At 38.6% G+C, this 24676-nt stretch overlaps 1 protein-coding gene across 3 annotated transcripts; it reads right to left on the bottom strand.

Annotated features, from left to right (window-relative positions):
• Window positions 1-569: 569 nt before the first annotated feature.
• LOC111874561 (adenosine deaminase) lies at window positions 570-24622 on the bottom strand. 3 transcript variants are annotated; one of them, XM_023870155.1, is made up of 9 exons: window positions 24550-24622; window positions 22919-22980; window positions 18489-18614; window positions 17003-17136; window positions 14393-14596; window positions 8404-8516; window positions 5847-6016; window positions 4299-4428; window positions 570-3118 (listed from the first exon to the last, which is right to left on the bottom strand). In XM_023870155.1, the coding sequence occupies exons 1-9, from the start codon at window positions 24571-24573 to the stop codon at window positions 3011-3013; spliced, it is 1071 nt and encodes a 356-aa protein (XP_023725923.1). In that variant the 5' UTR covers window positions 24574-24622; the 3' UTR covers window positions 570-3010. The 3 variants fall into 3 exon arrangements, with proteins under 3 accessions (XP_023725923.1, XP_023725922.1, XP_023725924.1); XM_023870154.2 differs by lacking the exon at window positions 24550-24622 and adding an exon at window positions 24164-24494; XM_023870156.2 differs by lacking the exons at window positions 22919-22980; window positions 24550-24622 and adding an exon at window positions 24164-24494.
• Window positions 24623-24676: the final 54 nt, after the last annotated feature.

Here is a 24676-nt window from a genome sequence, read left to right as displayed (position 1 = left end):
CCCCCCCCCCCCAAGAAAAAGTTATTATTAGTAAATACACAACGTGCTTTCCCCTTAAACTCAGTAATTTGAGTCATTTGCATATTAAAACTTCACTAGCAAGTGGAGTATGTTTTCTTAAAAAAAAGTGAAATCTGTGAAAGCGGATTAAGTGATTAATATAGAAAAGCATGAGTATCATAAGATGAACCTCAGGAGACAGGGAAACATATTAATAACATTTGAAGCTTAGTTTTCTTAACAGTTCCACTGCTAGTAAATGCCTGTTTACCTTCCAGCCCCACCATATTTAGTGGTACACTGACAGTTTGCAAAATCTCTCAGTAAGGAAATATTTAGCAAATGATCTTCATATGTCCAAGGAACTGCAGGAGATACCTACATGCACAGTCTAGCTACAGAGTTCTGAAATTGAAATATAATGTCTTGTCATGATGTGTGACAGATATGGTAGCCGGATCCTTCCAGCCGCACTATGGCCCTGAGGTCGACTCAGCAGAGTTATGTCAGTAATTGACTTAAAGTGAATATAAAAGGAAATACTAGATGGCAAACCACAGACACCTTAATGAGAAATCAACATTTTTATTTCATGTAGAAGGTACAATAGATGTGCGCAACTAAAAAATATGCACTCTAACAAGTGAAAGTTTGTTATAAATCAGTGCAGTATACAGAAGAAAATCAAGCTGATGGCAGGTCAGATTAGGTATATTGTTACATCATTAGTTCTGGCTAGTGGAAAACATTCTGCATATTTTGATTAGGTATTTGTCTTGTATATTTCACATACACAGTGTATTTCAGAAACATACTGTTACAGCAAGTCAGAATGCATCTAATGAACATGAATCCTTTGGTACTACATTCTCATAACTTGAGCTTTACTGTAAGGGACATAATTAAAAACATCTATTATCATGTACATTTAATAAGAAACATAATTAAAACAATATATGTATAATATAATAAAATAAGGTATCCAATCATTTTACATTTACTAGACTGCCTTGAATTCATTTACACATCTAAATTTTCTATATAATAGTATGAAAATTTGTAGCTGTTGGTTAAAAAAATATACTGCAGTACCCTGACTAAAAGAAATGTGGGCCTTGTATCACAGTATTGCTTCCATCACAAAGTATCTTTCCTCACTCTTATCTCCTTTGGTCTGATTGCTGTACAAGCGTACACAGTTCATTATTAATACATAAACAATCACATCCACAGCCATTTAATTGCTAGGAAATCATATGCATTGTAATGCATAAAATGATCACCGCATGGTGTCAGTGACAGTAAAGAATAGAACAGATGTCTCCTGAGAGTCAGTTGTAATATTGGCAGTGAATATGGGAATTAACAGGCAATTGTTCATGAAGAAAGAGCTTGTAGGTAGTCAGGTTCCTATGACGTTTCTGTCTGTAGTATGTTCGATTTTTTAAGTCCTGTACAACATTATTATTAGCTTTTATGTATAAAAATGTATATTCAAGACAAGTATAAAAATATATAAATCTGAGTAACATTTTACACATCTGCAATCACATGTCGTAACTTCTATGTCATGCCCTAAATTGTAAGTACAGTTTCTTAAGTTCTATAAATTTCACAGTTTCATATTAATAATCAGAGCTTGAAAAATATTGTCACCCATTCAGTTTCTATTACTTTGTAAAAGTGGCATTAGTATGCTGGCAGTACCTATGGTCAGCTATTTTCACCTTATGTATGACTGGATTTTGGGGATACACCGCATAGAATGTTGATGGTTTTCTGTTTCAGAAAATATTGCAGCTGCCCTATTCATAGTTAATGTCGATGTTGTCTTATTTTCTGTTATGCCAACTACAGGGTAGAAAGATAAAGAAAAATAAAAATTTGCAGTTTCTGTTCCACCATCTTTTTAAAAAGTTTGACAATTATGTGACCTTAAAAAATCTTTAAAAATCGTTTCTGTTTCAAATCTAAAAATCAGCCATAAATTAGTGTCTACAAGTGTCAAGATTGCCTCCTCCCCAAACATGCAAGCACACACGAGAGTTAGGTGGTGGAAACATTGCTTAACATAAAACTTGTCTCAGTAAGCAACTCTTTTTTTTTGGTGAAGGGGAATATATGTTCATAAGATTTAACAAGACTGCATGATGGGGGGAATATATATGCTGATTGATATGATTATATATTAAGAAGACTCCCATAATAAAAAAAGCGATTTCATGATTTTGGTTAAGTTCCTGGGCATCTTTGGTGACTTTTTGTCAATTGGATTGTGTATTCATAATAAAATTGTACTTTTAGTACAGGTTATTTTAAGAAGAACCTGCATGAAGAAAGGCAGCTTTCACTCATGTTGTAGAGGGCAACACATAATAACTTTTAGAACATGCTTTATGTTCCCTGCTTCCCCCGCTCTCTGGTTTCATCTTATGACTTTGAAGATGATACCATTTGGGAGGGGAGGACTTTGTGCAAATGTTGTGTTGCCACCCAAAATATCAACAAGAATGGATCCAACTCATTTAGAAAATACTTGGTAACATGTCTGTATTATAGCCATTGGATATTCTCCTTTTCAAAACTAACCCAATTCATTTATAGTAGCACCTAATGCTATTGGTTGATTAATATTACTAGCATATATGAGTTTATTGGCCATATAGTGTTGCGACATGTTTCGGCTTATGGAACCATCATCAGGTGATACATTAACAAACTGTTTACTATTGAATTATTCCTCATATGTGGATCCATCATCAGGTGAGACATTAACAAACCTTTACTACTGAATTATGCCTCATATATGTATCCATCATCAGGTGATACATTAACAAACCAATAAACTCGGTTATGCACGGTGAAATGTGAGCATGTTGTTTGGTATATTGTGTTTGACAGGAAAAACAAAACTCATCTATAGTACTAAAAATACACAACATCATACATCCCTTTAAGAACACATTACTAGTGTTCAGCATCCTTCCATCTGCAGTTCATCAGGCTTCATTCAATGGGAAGTGCCCTCTTCATCCAATCCATACACTTTCATGAGTTCACCAATTAGCTCTTGTTTCTCTGCTTTTGGTAGAAAACAGGATCGGGCAGCATTCATATTCTGTTTGCAAACACAAGACTACACAATTAAAACTCAATTTTCATGGTGGATTCAACATCCAGTACTCCAGTATTTGTTTTTGTGGTAGGGTACAAGGTTTCCATAAATTATTCCCCAGGTTACAAATATCTCTAAAGCAAAGAAAACAAAAAGCATGGCTACAGGTGGTACTTTTATTATATTTGAGCATCTTTTTACATTGATGTAGCACTCATTCATTTACCTCAATCCTTAATGCAACTTAAAACTCTTCACAATCTGTCTTTAATTTAAAATAGCATTAAACTCACATAAATTGCTACATGTTTCAACCTTACTTGGCCATCTTCAGGCAACTGTTCACTCTACCTACCCTACCCTACCTTACTCTACTCCCACTCTTCCACTCCTATTGGCTTGATTACTCATTGTATGCTAGCATTAGGTAATGGGTGCCAGCAGGCTAGATAGGATGGTACAGTGAAGTAACAGGCCTGTCCCTCCTACCAATTCTTATCCCTATTGCCCGTGAGAATTCTTTGGCTGGTTGAGCTGTGAGTATAATCAGTATTACTCTCCAATTTAATCAGAACCCTGCAAATGAACTTGATAGTTTCACAGGTAAACATTCTGCTGAATTTCTAATAATTTATTGAAGTATGGCTTGGAATGCTCATGATTCACTGCAGGAAAAGCAGTGATGCTTTGCAACAATTTATCTCTAATGTTTAATACAGTTATATAACCAAGTCGAGTAAAACTGATATTTTCAGCTTCTTCTTCTGCAGTAAGCCATACCAAGGGATCTGGCTATATGTGTTATTTATATTATCACTGTCAGAAATCTTTTTGTAATAAGTTATTTTGGAAACTATCACTGCTGTTGATGACCTTTATTTTTGAACTTACAGTGTTCCAGTAACTGTTACGGAAGAGAAAAACAGGTGATAATTAATAAAGATGATGAGTATATGACTTTGACATTGTGATAAAAGGTTCTACGATGATGATATAAACACTGATATGAATCAAGTTTTGAATATTGAAAGATTTACACATGAGCATGAAGCGTACTAAAATGAAAATTACTACTTCCAGCCAAAAGTTCAAAATACTGGATCCTTCACAACAGAGGGAATAAAACATTGATCTCTGTCCACAGGAGTCTAAAAGGAAAGACTGAATTTAAAATATTACTTACAGCTCTGAGAAAGTGGGCTTCAGTTAGCCCCCAGCAGTTGTTTGCAAGGTCATAGTCACCCTGAAGCTCCTTACCAGTGACCATTGGATCATCTGTACTGATAGAAAAGTTGGCTCCATCTTCTGCAAACCTGTTATCAGATACAAAATTATTAGATAAATATTGATATTTATATGGACATGAAATAAAGCCACACAGACAGCGTATTGCTTCGTGAAATGTCAAAGGCAGAAAAACTGCACAATGAGCTCTGTTCTGGGAGATGTGACCTGTCAGAAAAACAGATGCCATAATTCTGGTAGTCAGGCACTGGTGTCTCGCCACATGGCCTTGGTTCAATGTGTTGAATTTGTGTCAGTGGGTACTTTTGGTTTTCACTGCTTGTCATATTCTACAGCTGCTCCAGCTCAGGGCCAGCACAATCCTAAATCCCCCCCCCCCCCAAATTACAAAAGGGATCAGCTTTCTTAGAACTTCATCACATTTAATAACAAGAAGTTTCCAAGCACTGTGATTTAAACCATCCCTCATATCATAATCATTTAAATTGTTGCATTAACATGTTTTGATCATCACCAATTAATGGTATGAACAAAACACAGCAGAAATTAGTTTTCATTATATGAAAAGGAAAAACAAATGGTTTGTAAAATGCGCCACTTCGAGTCACTGCTTTGTTTGCCTGTGCTGTTGCTCCAGCCCTTTCTGTACCCATTTATCGCCACAGCCTTCAGGATTTCTACTATATCAGGCTCAGCCAAACGGAGCAATACCACATCTTCGGTCATCAGTCAGAGATACGCCTCTCACTTGACACTTGATTGGATGAGAGTTCTATGTGGTGTATTTTAGTGCAAGTGAAAAATATTTTCCTCTAAGAGAGGAAGAGAATTTGAGTCTTCTGATTCCTGTATGTGTGTTGTGTCTCCTGAGGACAGTCCTGGTGAGGTGGCATAATGCTTCACTCCAGTGCACTTATTTAAGTTTAGAAGTGCTCCAGCACAGAACAAAGCATTAATATGCCTGCAGTATCAGGAAGCCATATGTAACAATCATTCCTCCTCTAGAATCACACAGATGGGCCTAAGTATTTGTATTGGAATGCAATACAAATCAAGAAGGCTCCCAGTGTTTTCATTATAAATAAAAATCAAGTGTACTGTGAAGAAACAAACAATAAAAATCATTTTCTTTTGGTTTAAAAAAAGCAAAGTTGTCCCTGTGCTTAATTGATTAATTAAGCACCAGGCCATGAAGACATATGGCACTAGATGGAGATGAGCTGTCAGCTTCGCACCCTGGGTGAATTACCTCTGGTGAAAGAACCCACGGTACCCATTGGATAAGAGGCAGGGTGGGTTGCAGAGCTGGGCTTGATGCTGTGGAGAAGAGATAAATCTTACCCCTACCAGGAATGAAACCCTGGCCATCCTAGCCCATTGCTATACTGACTGAGTTGTCCCAACTCCACCATTTACACAAAATAAATCCTGTATTGCCTAAGGAAAAGATTATACACAGTAAACACCATTTTCCACATATACTTACTGGACAACTGGGTGTTTAGGAGTGGAAAGTGGAACACTGCCAGTGAGATAACTGGACCATGGGCAGTTCTCAAGATGAATATGATCCTGAAGAATTGTTTGATACACTTCATCATCTTCCAGAACATGGTAACCATGTCCTATTCTCTCTGCTTTATATATTTCTATTGCCTGTTAAAGAAAGATTTCACATTAATCAACATGAGACAAAGAATGACGAAACTTGAACAAAATACGTCAAAAGTTAAAGAGAAAACTTACTGCATTTATCCAAATATAAAATTAAGTTTTCTTCATACTTTGGCATCTGAAGACAGAGTGGCATTACATTCACTAGCTTAGAAAATGCTGTGCTGAAATCAATGTTATGTCACCTATAGTATGCTTTGGATTATATATTAAGACGAGTAATGCTTCTGTTTCCTAGCATTCTTTCTCTTTAATTTCAAGGTCAAGGAAGTTGTTTGCACATAATTCTAATATGTGAAACCAAGACTTGCAGTGTGCAATGCTGGAAACAGCTGGGACTGCTGATGTTCAAGTGGTCAGAACTTTCATGTATGTATGTATTAAGTCCACATTTACTAGAGTGAGGGCAAAAGCAGAATACCATGATATGGGTGGGTCATGTCATGTCTCAGGCAGTGAGGGGGCTGGCTTCTCACTGCAGAGCCTCGACTTAAATGTTAGATGATTTCACGTAATATTTGTTGTGAACAAAGTGGCACTAGAATAAGTTTTCCCCGCAGTTTATTGTGTTTTCTCCTGCTAATCTTCAATCGACCAGGGGCATGTGGTAGCATAGTTGGTTCAGGCACTATGCTACAAGCTGGAAGGTCACAGATTTGATTCCCAGTGAGGCCATTGGATTTTTTAAATTGACCTAATCCTTCCAGCTGCACTATGGCTCTGGAGTTGACTCAGCCTCTAACAGAAATGAGTACCAGGAATCTTCCTGGGAGGTAAAGAGCAGCTGGTGTGTAAAGCTGACAACCTCACTGCCATCTTTGAGCCAATTGTCTAGATAATGTGGGACCCTTGACGTCTCACAACCCTATGGGCCTTTGTGGCCTGTTACAGGGATAGCTTTACCTTTAATCTTCATATCTTCTGCATATTTGTGTGTCACCATGTGCTGAGGCGCATGATAGCCCTGAACAGGGCAACAGATTATTGCATCCTCAGTTTCTTATCTTGGGGCCCTAACCTGACATGTAGCTGGTTACAGGGTAAGAAGTTCTCTTTAAGTCATGGGTGACCATGTGACTATGGAAGATCAAGAAACCTTGTAAGACATTGCTAGTGAGTGGATGAAGATTGTGAGGGAAGGCATATTATCTGAGTCAACTGCCCAAGGAGTGTCAAGAAGTATAGTGTATCAGACAGTATGGATGAAACGACATCCAGTGGGAGGATGATGATACTGCAATAAACTCCTTGAGTGATGAAGAAAGTGGTGATTGGTCTTGAATATGGACTGATCTGTGCAATATGAATTTGTATCTCTTTGTCTGTTTGTTTTACTTCAGTTTATTCAGTATGATTACTGTCTTTTTGTTCTTCTGTATTCATAGAGCGTGCTACATATACATATGTCAGTGTAATAGTATTTATACAGTTTTTTTAGTACAGTTATGTTTATTTGATTCCAGAATGCATGTCCCTTGTGAAATTCAAACTTGGATAATTCTAACACTGATACAAATATATATATATATTTTTTTGACAAATTTGAGAGGAGGTCATCTTATGTTGAGGTAAATGAATGCACATGTCCCTTCCACACACACACACATGCGTGCGCGCATGTATACACACATACGTACGTGTGCGCCCACACAGAATATGTGTCAGAAGATACAGACTTAATAAACCAGACGAGGTGAGAGTGTGAAAGAGAACATGAGATTGTGACTGATTCTTAATTAAAGTACTAGCAACTGCAGTGGTTGTATACACAGCCACAGGTAGTATTGTGCCTAAAACAGTTTTCATCTGAAAAAAAAATAATGAAAATGAAACCAGGTTTTTAAAATATGGAGCCTCTAAAATCATACCAACCCCAGGTAGATGCTTTGTTTGCCTGCACTGCAGCACTAGCCCTGGGAACAGGAACACGTTATCTTCTTGTCAGTGCGTCTGACAAAATGTGATTTTGATCTGACTTGTTGAGAAGGGTGCAGGATCCACAGTCATATTTCATGCATAATTTATGCTCTCACTTAATACTTAATTCCTTTAAACTTCATGACAGCATTAAAGAACATTACAGATTACTACACCTATTTAATCAGCCCTATCATGAGTAAACACAACGTGAAACATGTATTTAAAGGCTTAAACATTTACAAACAGTACCAAAACATACTGCCAAAAGATAGCGTAATTCATCTCCAAATATCTGAGTGTATAAATCATTCATGCAACCCTGATTAAGCTATAAAATTACTAAATTAATGGTAGATTATGTTGAAATGGAAAAGTGAACGGCACGCTTGAGGAATGAATGAAATGTACATGACTATCACGGTTGGAAACAGCAAATCAGAACCACTCACACGCTTCACCATCTCAGCTGAACCTGATTCTCCAGCATGTACAGTACGGTGGATTCCCAATGTAGCTGCCTTTTTGAATGCTTCAACCTCTATTCCTGCATCTGGCACTTCACCTGTCAATGTAAACAGATACCTATGTGTAGAATAAAACTATAATGATGCTGCATGATATTTTGGTACCACAGTTCATCAATAGAGTGTTGTATCTACTGATTGCGGGTAGTATCAATTCTATCGATAGGTGGATCTGACATCAGTAGTCTCTTTGTTGTCAGGAGTCATCATGAAAAATGCAGTTAACACTTAGTATGGATTTCATCAAGTACTCTTATCTATAACTGTAAACATAATTATGATGAGGCATTCATGAAACATCTTGCTATATGATATGTATCCAAAATCACTGAGTTCTCTATTGATGATGACAGGTATTTCAATTTTAAGTTCTCCAGGCTGTCAGTGAGGCTTCAAGGAATTACTCTTGCAGAACTCAACACTCAGATGACAATTGACATCTGAACTGGTCACCCCAGTTGTCTTCAAGATTACTCCTCAGCATGGACCATGTAGAAAACACACGTTTCCATTGTTATAGTCCAACTGTTGCAGGAACAGGTTGTATAACACCTTTTACAACAGTAACTCTATTGTTATAGAAGCATGTTTACCATGCTGTTGCACAGCAATGGCTGTTTTGTCATTTGTTTTGAGGTCTTTGCCTAGCAAGTGGTCTGTACATCACAATATTAACGTTTTTATGCCATCACACAACAGAATTTGATTATTGTATAATGAAACAATTGAGATCAAATGAAAACAAAAAGTCATTCAGTTAATATCAATCACACTACATGTTTCAGTCTCTTTTGGTCATCAGGTGTTTATGATAAAAACTATAAATATACTATGTTTATGCTGAATTATATATGACAAGTTGGTAAGTGCTGAGCTGTAAGACATCCATGATGCCCATTCTGCAATGTTCTGGTGGCAGAGTAATACATTCTCTGGCTGCTCCAGACTGGTGCATATAGTGTCCAGTTGTGCTAACATGTACTATTCTAACAAGTTTATTAATTCTGTATTTGACCATTTTACTATCCCAAATGAATATGCTCAAGTAGAAACAGCATATCTGTTAAGTGCTTTAATTGTATTTGTAGCATTTAAGTCCTTAATGGCGGTTGGTGTCCACAGAGGAAGCCTTGGATTAATGATTATATATCACACAATAATTTAGTGATGAAAATGAAACTTGACAATACTATGTACAGTCTTTATGAGTTGCATCCTGTTGTGTGTCATTCAAGAGAGTATATTTCTATTCATCAATACAGCAATTCAGGTAAAGGTAGTAATAAAGGTTATTTACATTTGTGTTAATCACGACATGTTTCGACCCTACTGTGTTATCAGTTGCATCTGTGTACTTAGAAGCTTAATTTTTTGTTCAGTATGGATCCATATTTTCTTTCATATTTGACTATATGATTGATTATTGCTTTTTTCTTTATTGCTAGTGGGGCGGGACTAAGTCCCTTGTACTGTGGCCACTTCTGGCCTATTGTACCAGCCCCAGATGATAGGTGAGGGTGATGGTGGAGCAATTGGTGGAATAAAGATTGGCAGGGGAAACCGAAGTACTCGGAGAAAACCTGCCCCAGCGCCACTTTCTCCACCACAAATCCCACTTGACCAGACCCAGGATCGGACCCGGGCCGCTGCAGTGGGAAGCCAGGGACTAACCGCTTGAGCTATGGTGTAACCTCTTGATTATTTCTTAGTAGTGAACCTCTGGTTTGTTTACTCTTGAGCATGGAACTGTATTGGTATAAAATTAAATTAAATTGAAGTTAGTTGAGAATTAATTTAAAATTAATCAATAATTAAAGTTAAAATAATTTTAATACTACACTTTAGTGTGTATGGTTTCTCATTTAATTGTCAGTACATATTTATGAATAAACAGTTCAAGATGGTGTGCTGAGCAACACTGATCCAGCATCTGTCTGTCTGTCTGGCGTGTCATGTCTACAGCTACTACAATTCCTTCTCCCATGTTGGCTGCACCATTCACAGACATGGAATGAAAAATCAACCTGTGCCTCTAGGCAAAGAGAAACAATTACAGCATTTTCTGCAACCCACTTATCACCACATCTACCAAGGCATGTACTCACCAAGCTTTGTTTTAATTTGTAAGTTACTGTGTGATTTATTATTATTATTAATAATCTTGGGTTCCTTTAATGTGAATCATTCCATACCATCAATTTTGCTTTGGAAATAAGCTTTTAGCATCTTTTTAATCTTATTGAAATTAAAGAGTTCTCCTCTCTGATAAGTCTTTAATCATCCTATCATATTCCATTGTAAATCTTTTAGTCTTCATTAATTTCCCTCTCTCATATTTTATTGGCTTAAACTTATCTATCATAAAATAAATCTGAATAAATTTGTTGAACTTAAGTCACTACACCTTTAAGATTGTGACTTTGTGCCTCTAGATTGACATATAACTTGAGATCATCCATAATTGTTATTATTCACTGTATGGCTAAGGTGAGTTAGAGTTAGTTCAAAACAAGATAGCATTCATTGCATCACCTTGAAAGATACCATTTCTTGTCTTATGGACACTAGATTAAATCATTTCCTTCCAGCAGATAAGTGGGTAACAGCTGACTACCATGAAAGAGTATGCCTGAAAAAATTTACAAGAGGGTGAATCTTGCAGTAGCAGTGATTTCTATGTTAGTCACAAGGTACAGAACCAGAAGCTGTCATGTAATCTAAATAGGCTATATTCAGAGTCCCTTGTTTTTTAACCCTGTAACTGCCAAGCCACACCATAAAACTACCTGCTCAAAATGCCAAGGGTACTTGGGGATGAATGCTTTTGCAGAAAAAGAACCTCCCATACTTCTGCCAGTTACCTTAAAATGACAACATATGTGGATGGCATGAAACACTGTTCTTTCCACTAAACATCAGAGTTAAACTCAAGACAAGCGAGGCAGAACTTAGCAAATTGCAAAGGTTGGCTTGCTTGGGTATCACAGGAGCAAATCGAACATCTCCAACAGCTGCACTGGAGAAACTCCTTGGACTCCCCCCACTGCAACTACAGTTGGAGGCAGAGGCCAGGGCAGGAATCTACTGTCTCCAATGCAGTGATCAATGGAAACCTAGATCCAATAGTTTCGGACATGCATACCTAACTCAGGACATGAAAAAAGAGCCCATATTACAAATGGGGTCTGACAAAATGATACTGAGACATGTATATGATGAACCCTTCACAGTCAGATTTCCTGACAGGAGTGAATGGGAAGACAGGTTTTGGCCCGGTAGAAAAGGGGGACTGATCTGGTATACAGATGGTTGAAAGATAAATAAGGGCACTGGAGCTGGTGTGTTCTGCTATGGCACGAGGAGGAAACTTAGTTTCAGCCTTGGGCAGTCCACGACAGTATTCCAGGCAGAAGTATATGCCATTAAAGCATGTATTATGGAGAATTTAGATAGGAACATCTACATTCTATCTGACAGCCACGCTGCACTTAAAGCACTTGACAAACACCAGATCAACTCAAAATTGGTCTGGGATTGCCACCAAACTCTCATGGAACTGGCCAAATATAACAGGGTCCAACTGATATGGGTGCCAGGGCATGAGGGTATTGCTGGAAACGAAACAGCAGACCAACTGGGCAAGATTGGATCTGAACATCCATTCATAGGACCTGAACCAGCCTGTGGCATCTCTATAGGAGTTGCCAGACAGGCAATCAGGGACTGGACAAATATGAAGCACAAGAAATACTGGGAATCCTTGATTGGACTCAGGCAAGCAAAGGGACTCATACGAGGACCCTCTGCTAAAAGAGTGAAGGAACTGTTGAAGGTAAACAGGAACCATCTATGATGGGTGGTGGGACTACTTACAGGACATTGTCACCTTAAAGGACACCTCTTCAAACTGGGACCAAGTAACAGTCCCACTTGTCAGAGGTTTCAAGAAGAAAACGAAACAGTGACACATATCCTGTGTGAATGTGAGGACTTAGCTTATTTAAGATTACGTCACTTGGGTCAGTATTTTATGGAACCAAGTGACTATTTTGATGCCGCCATGTACAAAATCCTGCACTTCACATGAAGTGTAGGATTGCTGAGGGGATAATCAAGAAGGGAAACACAATAGATCACTGTAGGTCGTGGTGCAAGAGCCGAGAAGGTCCCACCCCCCTATATATTCATTCATTCATTCCACTAAACATCAGCGTATAACATTTGATACTAAGTTGAGCTGATCTCTTCATCTTTGGAAATTTTTATCTAAGTATGTCATGCTAATCTAATCAGCTTGTGGTGGACAAATGGTTACTGGCCTGATAAACAACTACTGAGTCAATAATAACTTGAAGAACATGACCTTGTGGCTTGTAACATCATGTGGGTCAGAGAGAGCCTAATGTTTTGGAGAAACAGCACCTCAGTCTTCAGTGCTGAAGAGTAGGCCATGTAATAAACCAGTAGAAGCAGGTGGAAAGCTGAGTGAAACATGTGGAAAATCTGGCCTGATATAAACCAGTCGAAGCCTCAGAGGAAGTGTCAAAAGTCAGTGGAAAAGTGACCATTACCTATGAGGTCACTATTCCATTGACTCTCTTAGAATTTCTTCAAGGCTTTGACTGGCTTGTACCACTCCACAATTTCTGTGATTGGTTCACCCATCTTGCCACCTGTTTCTGTTAGTTTATTGCTTGGCTTGCTCTTTGACTGTGAAGATGGAGGCAACATGTTCCTCTGAAACATTAAGTTGTTTCCGAAATACATAACATTACAACCCACAACACCATCATAGAAGCCTCAACTCCAACAACAGTATCTAGATCCTTATATCCCTAAGAATTTTTATTCAGCCCATTCTCTTCCCAGGTCTTCTTTTTATTGTCATTCAGGTAACTAGAGACCTCTGTAGCTGTCACAGATATGCATATGCTGTTGGTTCATATTTGGCTGGGTTTGCAGTGCTATCATTTTTAGGTAACAGAAATTTTTTGCCATGTGTAAGACATTTTGAGATATTACTAGTGTTTAAGGGTGGCATTGAAACATTTAGCCAGAGCAGTGAGTGTAAGTCTTCTTAATGCGATTGTTAACCATTCGGATTACATAGTTATTAAAATTTCTTAAATTTTAATTTTCAAGGAAAAACTACATTAATAACTAAAAGAAAGGTAAAGTTGTCCCTGTGCTTAACTAATTAAGCACTACGCCTTCAAGACACATGGGGTGTGGATGTATAGATCCACATTTTCTTGACCTCAGCACTAACTGCAGGTGAGTAATCAGCTTCACGCCCCTGCTGCTGTACCCCTGGGAAAGAGCCCCCAGTACCCATTGTATAGGAGGTTGGGTGAACCCCAGAGCCAGTCTGGATGACATGGAGAAGTGAAAATACTTGACCCCACCAGGACTTGAAATCTGACCTCTCAGTCATCCAGCCCATAGCCAGTTGCATACCATAAAGAGTATTCTCTGTCATTGCCACACACTGCATGTCACCTGTGACCTTGCAGCCATGCAAAGCAACACCCAAAAGAATATGATGGATGTGACATAAAGAAAAAATAAATAAAATCAAGATTTTAAATTAAAAAAAACTCTACAATATTATACCTAAGACTTACAACTTGATGTATTCCAGGTATGGACGGTAGCTGTGAATATATTAAATAAGCAGTCACGGACAGCCGGCAAGGGATGGTCCTCCAGCTTGTGGGTTTGGCATGAGGCTCACAACTCCTCATCATAAAAAGTAAGCTTGTTATGAAAATGTTCAAGAAGCCTCGGACTTGGACAGATCACATGATAAAATAAAGAGTAATATGTTGTATTCATATTCCATCACTGTCCTTTCAGTTCCTTCTTATGATTAATATATGCTATTCTCTTTTCCACTTAAACTATTCACACTTACTATGTTTGGTGGTGTCAGTGGTATGAGGGGCTGCCATGTCAATGGCAACCACTCCATCATTTCTAAAGTTTTCACAAAGTTGCAACACTTCCAGGGCCTTGTTTGTTCCAACAAGTGTGCACAAGATACTTTGAATCTTGATGTGGAATGCTGCTTTACCTCGAGCAAAGCCGCGATTTACTGCTTTAACAACTTCACTTAAAGCTGAAAACAAATATTGAGGTAACTGTACACTATGGTCTCTTTATATTGCTTGTATTTAAAGAAAGAGGTCATGCAATCAGGGTTCTGTGTGACGGTTAAACACTATTGTAGCTCTTGACTTTGAAAGCCCCAAGATGAATATTTTGTTCATTCACAGAAAAATCAGTTACCACTAGGCCACAGTCAAGATTAAGGTAAAAACTGGTATATAACTGTTGGTATGCATTCATTTCTAATCCGAATGAAAAACAAAACAAACTCTGTGGCTTTATTCCGCAAACGAACTATACTGATTGAGTGACTGCCACTTGTCGGCGAAGTTAGTGCCAATTTAAGCAGATAGAGGGTGTCGTGTGGTCAGTGCAACGAATCCCCACAGCCATTAATTTCGGTTTCCTAGGCCGGAACCGCTATTTCCTTGAAATAGCTCCTCAATTATCCTCACGAGGCTGAGTGGACCCCGTTCCAGACCCAGTATGTCTCAGAAAATCTGGTAGCTTGTGAATCAAACCCGGGACCTCTGGATCTGTAGGCAAGAACTGTGACCACTAGACCACAGAGATGGTCCTAATCCCAACTAAGTAACTACACTGAGCTCAGTTGCTCTTGAGAAGCCAATGGTCATTCAGCTACTCAAGAATTTTCCAACATTTTATGGAACTGGTAGGTTCATTACCATGTTCACAAGAGCTCGCCACTGGTCCCTACAAATATGGACTATAATTCAGGTCTACCAGAAGTAATGCTGGGACTTCAACACCCGCAGCTCAGGAATGAAAACAGACATGACAATGCTGATACTTACAATGCAATCATGAATTCAAACAGTTCCACTGACACAAGTTGTGCAAGCATCCAAACTGTAGGTAATGGACAGCAGCTTTGATTATGTTCTGTGTGATTGGTACAGTGTCTACCACACAGCAGAAAGCACAGATCATGTTGCGAAAAGCATAATTTGAATTCATTATTTAGATTCAATGTGAATTTAGGCATGGGTGGGGTGCTGAGGCCACCAGATGACAAGAGCATTATGAGGTGATGTAAGCAATTTAGAGAGACTGGCATTATGGAAAAAGCACATTCTACTGGTCTGCCTTCAAGATCTGATGAAGACGTGGGGTCATGTTGGGCAGGCTTCTGTACAGAGCCTCAGGAAGTCATTGCCCAAGCAAGTGCATTGTTACAGATGTGCAAATGATTGTTCACAGAATTCTTCAGAAGAGCCTTTGTCTAAAACCATACAAATTACAGGTCGCCCAGAAACTTACACCACTTGACAAACAGCTTAGATCTCAGTCTGCAGCACATGTGTGCACAAGTTTTGGAACATGATAATTTCTTAAGTCATACTGCCTTCACTGGTGAGTTAAAATTTCTCACATCTGGACATGTCAGTCAGCATAACAGTATCATTCAGGGCAGTGGGCATCTGAGAGAATGTTTAGAACAAGAGGAGAACTTCAGGTAGGATGTACAGAGCTATACAGATGGCACTCACTGTGAAGTGTTTCACAGCTAAGAACTTTTCCACTCATGGGTAAAGACAGTTTGAATTGATGAATAAAACACTGCAAACAGAACCCTCATATATGTTTTCATTCATAAGTTACATGTGCCTGAAATCCTGGCATTCTTTTTGGTGGATGCTGCATTTGTACTGCTATTGCTAATAAACTGTTGTCTGGAAATAAATCATGGACTCACACTTCACACTGTTTTACTACACTTTATCTTCTTGAAGTTTCAAATTATGTACAGAATTCAGTAGTTCATACAGAATCTACATTTCATTGCAAATAAATTATCTTATATATTCCAAATTTCACTTTCAACAGAAAAAATCATGTTAGCCTTTGTAAGATGTGTGACTTTCGTATCAATTTCCCTGTAGTTGCAGTTCTAACAATAACTGGTCATTCAAAATAATCAAAATAGAAATATTCCTAGTATATACAGAATAGCAGATATTTGATGTGATTTTTGTTACAGAGCAGAAACCAATTGCTTTGCAGTCTAAGCAAGTAATTCACATCAATGTTCCAGATAAATTTGTGTAACAAAAAATTCATGACAAAGGCTTGCCTAAAATACAAAGTGGTTCATTTCCCCATTCATATTATTATTAATGCCAGCTAGCATAGTGGGATGACAACTAGTGGACTGCTTCTTTCCGATAAGATGGGAACACACTACCACATGGATGTAATTGGAGGTCCCATCTGTGCAAATCAGTAAAATCAGAGTAGCATTACCATTTTCAAATACTGGGATGATAACAGTCTGTTTCCACAAGGATAAGAGTGTGAGAATATCCTTTATTATGGAACATTTAATTTTACCAACACCAGCATACTCGGAACTTGAGGAGGAGGAGGCAAATTAAACAAACAAACAAAGACACACCTTCAATATCAGAGGGACCACCTTCAGCCAGAAGGAAGTGCGGGCTATAACGTGCTTCCACGTACATGACTCCATTTCTTGCCTTGTCCTCACAGAACTCGTATGCTATGCGTTCAATTGCAGAGAGATCTCCACTAGAAGCAGCACAAAATTATTTATATTATCTACAGCATGGATTATTAGAAGGAAAGCTGTGCAACAGATGCCTCTAACTGCCTAGCAAAGTCAAGGAATTTGTATCTCAATCAGAAACCATATTTCTATCATACATGATATGTTGCCAACCAACAAGAAAATTAATTCAGTAATAAGTAAAATGGTAGCAGATCCCTTACAGGGTTGGAAAAATACGTCATATTTTACAACGAATGAATATATTCACAACCCCACATTCTTTAAAATACCAGTGACTGTGCAGAAAATCGCTGCCCTACATAATTTGACATATTCTAAATAAAATATGTGTGTCATATCATAATGAAAGATCACATGTATTTTTGGACAATTTATATCATCAGCTTATGAATCTGTCTTCTCATATTATTGAAATGATTGTAATGTTACTTCCCATCTGTATCTGTCTATTTATGACTAAGTACTCCACATATATATATGTGGATACCTTCCATATGTGGCTGATTCCTTGTATGTATTTTCAGAATTTGCATTCTGATGTGAAATATAGATTTTGTCATTCAGTAGTAATGAAAATTCTGCCAAAAAGGTAAGGATATTATGTTGATGTATTTTTATGTGAAATCTTCTGGGGGGGGGGGGAATAATACTTATACAGTACACTGTCAATTATCTTCAATGAAGATTATTAGCTTTTTGGATTAGCAGTGGAAATTTTAGAACCAATTTGTATTTTCTTTTTCCGTATTGATTTGAATGTTTTCTATTGTATCTGTTTCAGTTACACCAGTGATATATTACAATGATTTTTGGTGGACTATGCATCTTCTCACCCTGATGCAACTTTCTGTGTTATGACTTTATTGCTTTTCTCACTGGCCTGCTACCATTGCACATGACTTTCTTTTTTTTTATCGGAAAGATATGTGTTCCACTGTTTAATGATCAGTAGGCTTAATAATCACACGATTTTCATTACCACAGATAATCAAAGTTCACTGTAGATATTTTCATGAACTAGTGGGTTAATATCTTGTTGTTTCTTACATGATAAAAGAATTTTCATATGAATACAGACCATAGCTGAAGTTTCATACTTCATTAAAGACAAATTTTTGTAATTTTTACAGTCAGGTAGCAGACAGTTGAAGTTATAGCTTGCTAATTGCATCCACGGTGAAACATCTAATGTTTACACCATGACTCCAGCTTTGTAATTCTAGACATAATATTACCTCTGTGGTTTTTGGAATACAGATTTCAGACTATGAAAATCTAACATAATGATACAAGGGGATGGCCCTAAAACCTAGTCTTAACCTTGTAAATAAAATAAGGTTTAGTTACATACGCTATGCAAGGCGTTGAAATGAGGAATGGTTGAAGAAATTGATGTAGATCTTTGGGTTGCCTGACAATCATTGCCTTCTGAAGGTCTTGAAATGTGCCATTTCCTGGTAGATGTAGCCCCTTCACCCTGTGCCAGAATTGTGTTGAAATTACAGTTCTTTTTGAAAGAACAAGAAACATAAACATCAGGAAATTTCTGTCAGCTATTAACCTTGTTACTACTTGCAAACCTGCATCCTGTGAAATAATTTAACTGCAGTCATGACCTGGGACAGTTCAGACATTCAACCACGAAAGTAACTGGCCCTAGACTAGACAGTTGGAATCCATATCTTGAGGTGGTTTTAGGATTTTCCTCTTCACTGCTATAATCTGAACAGCTATGGATCCCATATGGTCATTTTGAGGTATGCTCCTGGGTATGAAGCAGCTGAATGGAGCACATAATAGTGTAGTTGGTTGAGACACTATGCTACAAGCCAGAAGGTCGCATGTTTGATTCCTCATGAGGTCACTGGATTTTTCAATTGACATAATCCTTTCAGCCACACTATGCTCCTGGTGTCAACTCAGCCTCTAACAGAAATGAGTACCAGGAGTCTTCCTGGGTGTAAAGAGTAGAAAGTGCACAAGGCTAATGTCACACAAGCACTGTATTACGTCTGTGAATATTTGCGTATGTCATGGAGGCATACAAATATATGAGAGCAGTCACACAGCATGGACTCTAAGAATCACGGACGTCATTCTTCGCGTCCGTGCCATGTGACTGCTCTCATATATTTGTATGCCTCCATGACGTACGTGAATATTCACGGACATGATACAGCGCTCGTGTGACATTAGCCTAGGGCTGACAACCTCACTGCTATTTGTGAGCCAATAACTAACTATGGAGCTGAGCTCTTCTTGAAAAGCTGCCAATTGTGCAGCTACTCAAGAACTTCCCAGCAATTGATGAAACCCAAAAGTTTATTACTGTGTTCACAAGAGCCATCCACTGGTCCCATCCTCAGTCAGATCAATCCAGTACATACCACCTCATCCTATCTCTCTGAGGTCAATTTTAATATTGGCCCACATACATCTTGGTCTTCCCTGTGGTTTCTTTCCTTCTTGGCTTTCCCATCAATATCCTATATGCATTCCTCTTCTCCCCCATTTACGCTGCGTGCCCTGCCCATCTCATCCTCCTTGACTTGATCATTCTAATTATAACTTGGAGAAGAGTACAGGTTATGAAGCTCCTCATTTTGCAGTTTTCTCCAACCTCCTGTCACTTCATCTCTCTTTGGTCCAAATGCTCTCCTCATCACCCTGTTCTCACACACACTCAGTCTATGTTCCTCCCTTAATGTCAGAGACCAAATTTCACACCAATACAGAACCACAGGCAAAATCATATTTTTGTATATTCTAATTTTTATGTTTTTAGGCAGCAGATGAGAAAACAAAAGACTCTGGACTGAATGGTAGCAAGCATTACACAACTGAAATCTCTTAATTCCCTCCTGATCAAATTTTGATCTATTGTTGTAGTTCACAAATATTTGAACTGTGCCACATTTTCAAAACATCTGTTAGCTACCTTTATGTTATGATTTTGCCCTGCATTCTGGTGAAAAGACAGCGACATATACTTAGTTCTACCTGCGTTTACTTCTAGACCAACCTCCATACTAGTGACAATTAAAGTTTGTGTGTTTTTCTTTATGGTATCTATGTTATCACCCAGCAGATTCACAACATTGGCACAGAACAGCAGCTTGTGTGTCCCATTTAATTTCATTCCCACCTGGTTTTCCTGGGCCTTCCTAATGCTATATTCTAAAACAAAGTTGAAAAGCAGTGGCGATAATACATCTTGTTTTAGACCATTCTGGATTCATCAGCAAAACTTGTATTCGCCTTGCAGCCACTGGTACACCAGGCACCACGAACCACTCAACAAAGGCAAGAATCTCCCTGTATGTTATGCCAGAATGAGACAATGCTCAGGCATAGGCATAATTTTACTTTGGCTTTAAAGGCACAAAGTAAGTTTTTTGCTCATATTATAGGTACAAGGTTATGCATTTCACCAAAAAAGCCTTTGTCAGTTGTAATGTTCATCCCTCTCCAAGAAACCTGTCAAACGTTTAACATGACTGAACTGTATTTCTCATGAGTTTCATAATTATTCAGTGGGATCAGGTATGGTCACAAGTACAGTATCAGTAATTCATATCCAGCTGATAGCTCTCATTTTTAAATACTTAAATTTGTAACAGTGTTATAATGAATGAAGAACAGTTAATTCATAACAATTAATAGGAAATGAAGATAACTGTGTTCTGGGATATGTCATATAATCTGCTAGGTTTGTTACTGATGTTTTGTAGGAATGTGTTGCTTCCAATTTCAATGTAGAAGAGTTTGTCTCCCCTAAATGTTGGTAATAATCCACCAGACCACATGATGTCACACCCTAGAAGATATCAGTTTTCATTGCCATTGCAGTGATAGTTGAGCCTTAGTTTAACTTTTGAGATCATTTACCCTGCCAGTCCAATTTATTCTGCTTGTATTTTAAAACTGTCAGATTCTGATATTACACTACAGTGTGATTTTTTAATCAGTGAATTAAATATTCTTAATAATTCTGACCATCTGTAATTTAATATTTTTGCATATTACCTACAATGGTTTGTGACATCCATTTGGACATAATGTCACTGGTGTGCCTTGGAGGATTACATGTTCAGTACTAAAGAAAATGCTAGCAATAGGATTAGAATATGTGATTATAAAAATAACCATCCATCCAACTACCCAGCCGTAAACAACTCCCAACAGTGTTGCTAGCAACACCTCAGTGGACAGGAAACCTGAGGCGACAGCACAAAAAGAAGAGGTGCCCATAGAAGACGCCACAGTGATGCCGGTCGGAGAACTGAAGAAGAAACGGCGTAGGGACCGAAAACTGGCCCGCGGAGCACCGCCGCCAGGAACCGAAGGATAAGAAACGGGAAAAGTTTGGATCCGAGAAGAGACTGGCCGTAGCCCGCAGAGGGACAAGCCACTGTGCAAAAGTGGCACGGCAGAAGGAAAACATCATTGGGAGAAACTGCACCATGGCCGTGACTGAGTGAGCAACCAAGAAAGTAGGTCCGCTCAGGAAGAATTTACGGACGCACCATGAAGGAAAAAGAGGAACAAAGGACCGAGGCGGCAAGCGGCCGCTGTACGTGAAAAAGAAGAGGGAAACCGTGAACTGCATCGAAGGTATGGATCAGAACAGCGATCACACCTGGGAAGTGGAGAAACGAGCAAGAAGACCGTCAATGTGATTTTCAGAGGAAGATCGCGAAGCAAATAGCCGGATCTTCTGTCGGATTACGACAAAACAAGGATTGGACCTTGTGGAGGGGTCGACCCCCTCCAGAACGAAAAAGAAGCAGAGCACAGAGGAGAAGCCCGTAAATTAGAAGCACCGGCCTCCCCAGAGAGAGTGAATGAGCAAGAGAGTAAGTGAAGGATGAATGTGATACAACTGGATCTTCTGGCACGTTAGCAGGAAACCGCTCGAGACGAGCTGGTCGTAGAGAAGGAGCGGATGTAGCGGTTGGGGAGCACAGCAACGGGAAGAAAAAGGAACGGGGATGTACCGTTAGGCTGTTTGGGACGAATAACCTTTAGAAGGGAGCAGTGTGACGTGGATGGCGCAACGGGAAGTGGGGGTCACGTGAACACTGCGTTTCCCTGAGTGACGTCACATACCCCCACTCCTTCCACCAGTACGCAACGCTCGGTGGGCGCCCCCCTCCCCCGCTGTGACGTAGCAGAGGAGCGGCTGTGTTGTTACCAAGGGATACCGCAGTTGTTACGCAGCAGGAGACAACTCTCGACAGTGTTGCTAGCAACACCGGTAAACACGGCGTCATGCAACAGGGAATCCCGTGCAACGAGTGTTGCTAGGCAATCGGTAAACACGACGTCAGGCAACAGCGCTACATATCACGTAACTGTTTTCTGTGTTGTCCGTGCCGAGGCTAAATAAGGAGCAGCGAACGCTATTCAGTCAGTAGTGTGTGTTTCGTGAACCAGTTCCTAGAGAGAGAATAACCAGTTAGTTGCAATATAGCAGTCGCCGAGAGCAGCGGATGTAATTGTGATACTGCCAATGGCGGTAATTGTAATTGTGAATTGTGTGAGTGTAAGAGCGAGTGTACAATAAATTCGCTATATCAAATAAGGCGTGAAGTTACTTGTCGCGTGACATATACCCATCACGTGACAATATTAATTTTTAATTCACTGAATATCAAAAATCAGAAACACCTGAAGTCTGAAAATAGTAACAATCAGAAGAGTTATTTTTAATTTCTCACCAGCGTCACAGTTTTAACATTATTATTGCCATTACTGATGACATAAATTAATATTTCTTACTTAGCGAGTTCCCATATTGTTTCATGGCGCAGTGAGCCATCTAAGTGTACATGTAGTTCAACCTACAAACAAATAAAAAACATTACACTAGAAGTTCTGCTTATAAATTATCCAGCAATACTTGTACGCTTACAATTTTGTGGTTTGATGATTTGTGATTGTAGAAGCAGAAAAAGGATGCAGATGGAAGCAGTCACAGGCTGCTTTAAGATACCATTTTGGTGTTTGCCTGGAGGGACTTGGAAAAAAAAAAAATAAAGCACAGAGATCTGAAACAAGGTCTTCTGAATATGAAGATTGCTAATCATCAAATAGCAAGTCAATCATTTTTTCGAATAGTTATCACTTAAATCGAATCTAGATTTTATAATACATTTACAGCCATGGGTGTCACATGGATTTTTTCTGGGGGAAATGGGTTAACCATTTTTCCAAAGGGCTCAGTCATAAAATTCTCTTACAAATTTAGGTTTATGCCATTTATGGCTATTTTTACTGACAGCTCTCGCCTATTCGGCATATAATACATTTTTTAAATGCGTTTAAATTTTATTATAATATTTGGTACAATTTCTTCCAAAAATTGGGGGGGCCTCTGTGGCTTGTTCCGCCCTGCCGGCAACCATTTTAAGAGCATCAATTTGTATTCAAAACAAGTAACAATGACGCCCATCTTGGTGTGTATTTACATTATCGGAAATACATATTATATCTTGGAACAATTTTCGGTACGCCTTTTTAGAGATTAAATTCTTGTTACGACTCCCTTCGTCTAAAAATATACGATAAGCATTTTCATAAATGCCTCTTGCACATTAACGTGGTCATTTTATGACACGTTTTTCACGTTCAGAAATAGTTGCATTTGAATAGGCAACGGATAATTACTTCGTGACTCTTATCAAAACAAAATGTGCGGCTGTGACATTTTTAAATAGTTGCTGGTTATTTAACATCTTTTCTTCTTCTTCATGTCTCTGTTTTTCTTTGGCCTCGCCTGTTTCAACATCACATAATCAAAATTTAGCGAAGTACATATTATAAGCAAGTCACAGCGATGTAAATATTTAAAAAACAATTTACGGTACAATGAATGCCAACTCAGTATAAGCACACAGTCCAGCTGCCAAAGAAAATTCTATTCATGTCTCTGTACTAATCTATTTCGTTCACAAGTGAAGGTCACACTTTAACTTATTCGTTCATAATTGCTGTATATAAGGATATAAAAAGTCACATACGTACTCGAGACTGTAGAATTTTGCTTGTCATATTCTTCTTCACAGGAAACATACTCACTCCCATTTAGCACTACCTGTTCTATTTTGCCTATAACGGGAATGAAAACCTGGCAGGTCAGGAGGAACAGGAGCGGTCAGGAAATTGCGCGATTTTTCACTTGCGTGCAATTTCAATGATCTGCTCGTATGTTATGGCTATATTCATGCTAGCTTTTGTAACGTTATCGTAAAGATAAGTAAATTCCCTGCCATTTCAATAACATAAATGTTTGCCAAAGTCCATCATCGACACATTTCGTCACCGCAACCGTGTTCGAGGCAGGTAAGTATTTAGCGCTGTTACATAAGCTACGTCAATCTAAACGATCTGAACCATCTGAACTCACTCACTTGGTAATCCTCGCTGGGTAGCATCAACGGTAAACTGACGGGTCAGAGTGAAAATTGGTCGGACCGCAATAAATCCATAGGTAATCCGTGATGGTACTTCTCAGAGGATGATAGCAACCCATGATTC

Source organism: Cryptotermes secundus, unplaced genomic scaffold (genome assembly GCF_002891405.2).
Source record: "Cryptotermes secundus unplaced genomic scaffold, Csec_1.0 scaffold1009, whole genome shotgun sequence".
Taxonomy (NCBI): Eukaryota; Metazoa; Arthropoda; class Insecta; order Blattodea; family Kalotermitidae; genus Cryptotermes; species Cryptotermes secundus.
The sequence above is the reverse complement of the archived record's forward strand: the minus strand, read 5'-3'. Positions and strand labels throughout refer to the sequence as shown.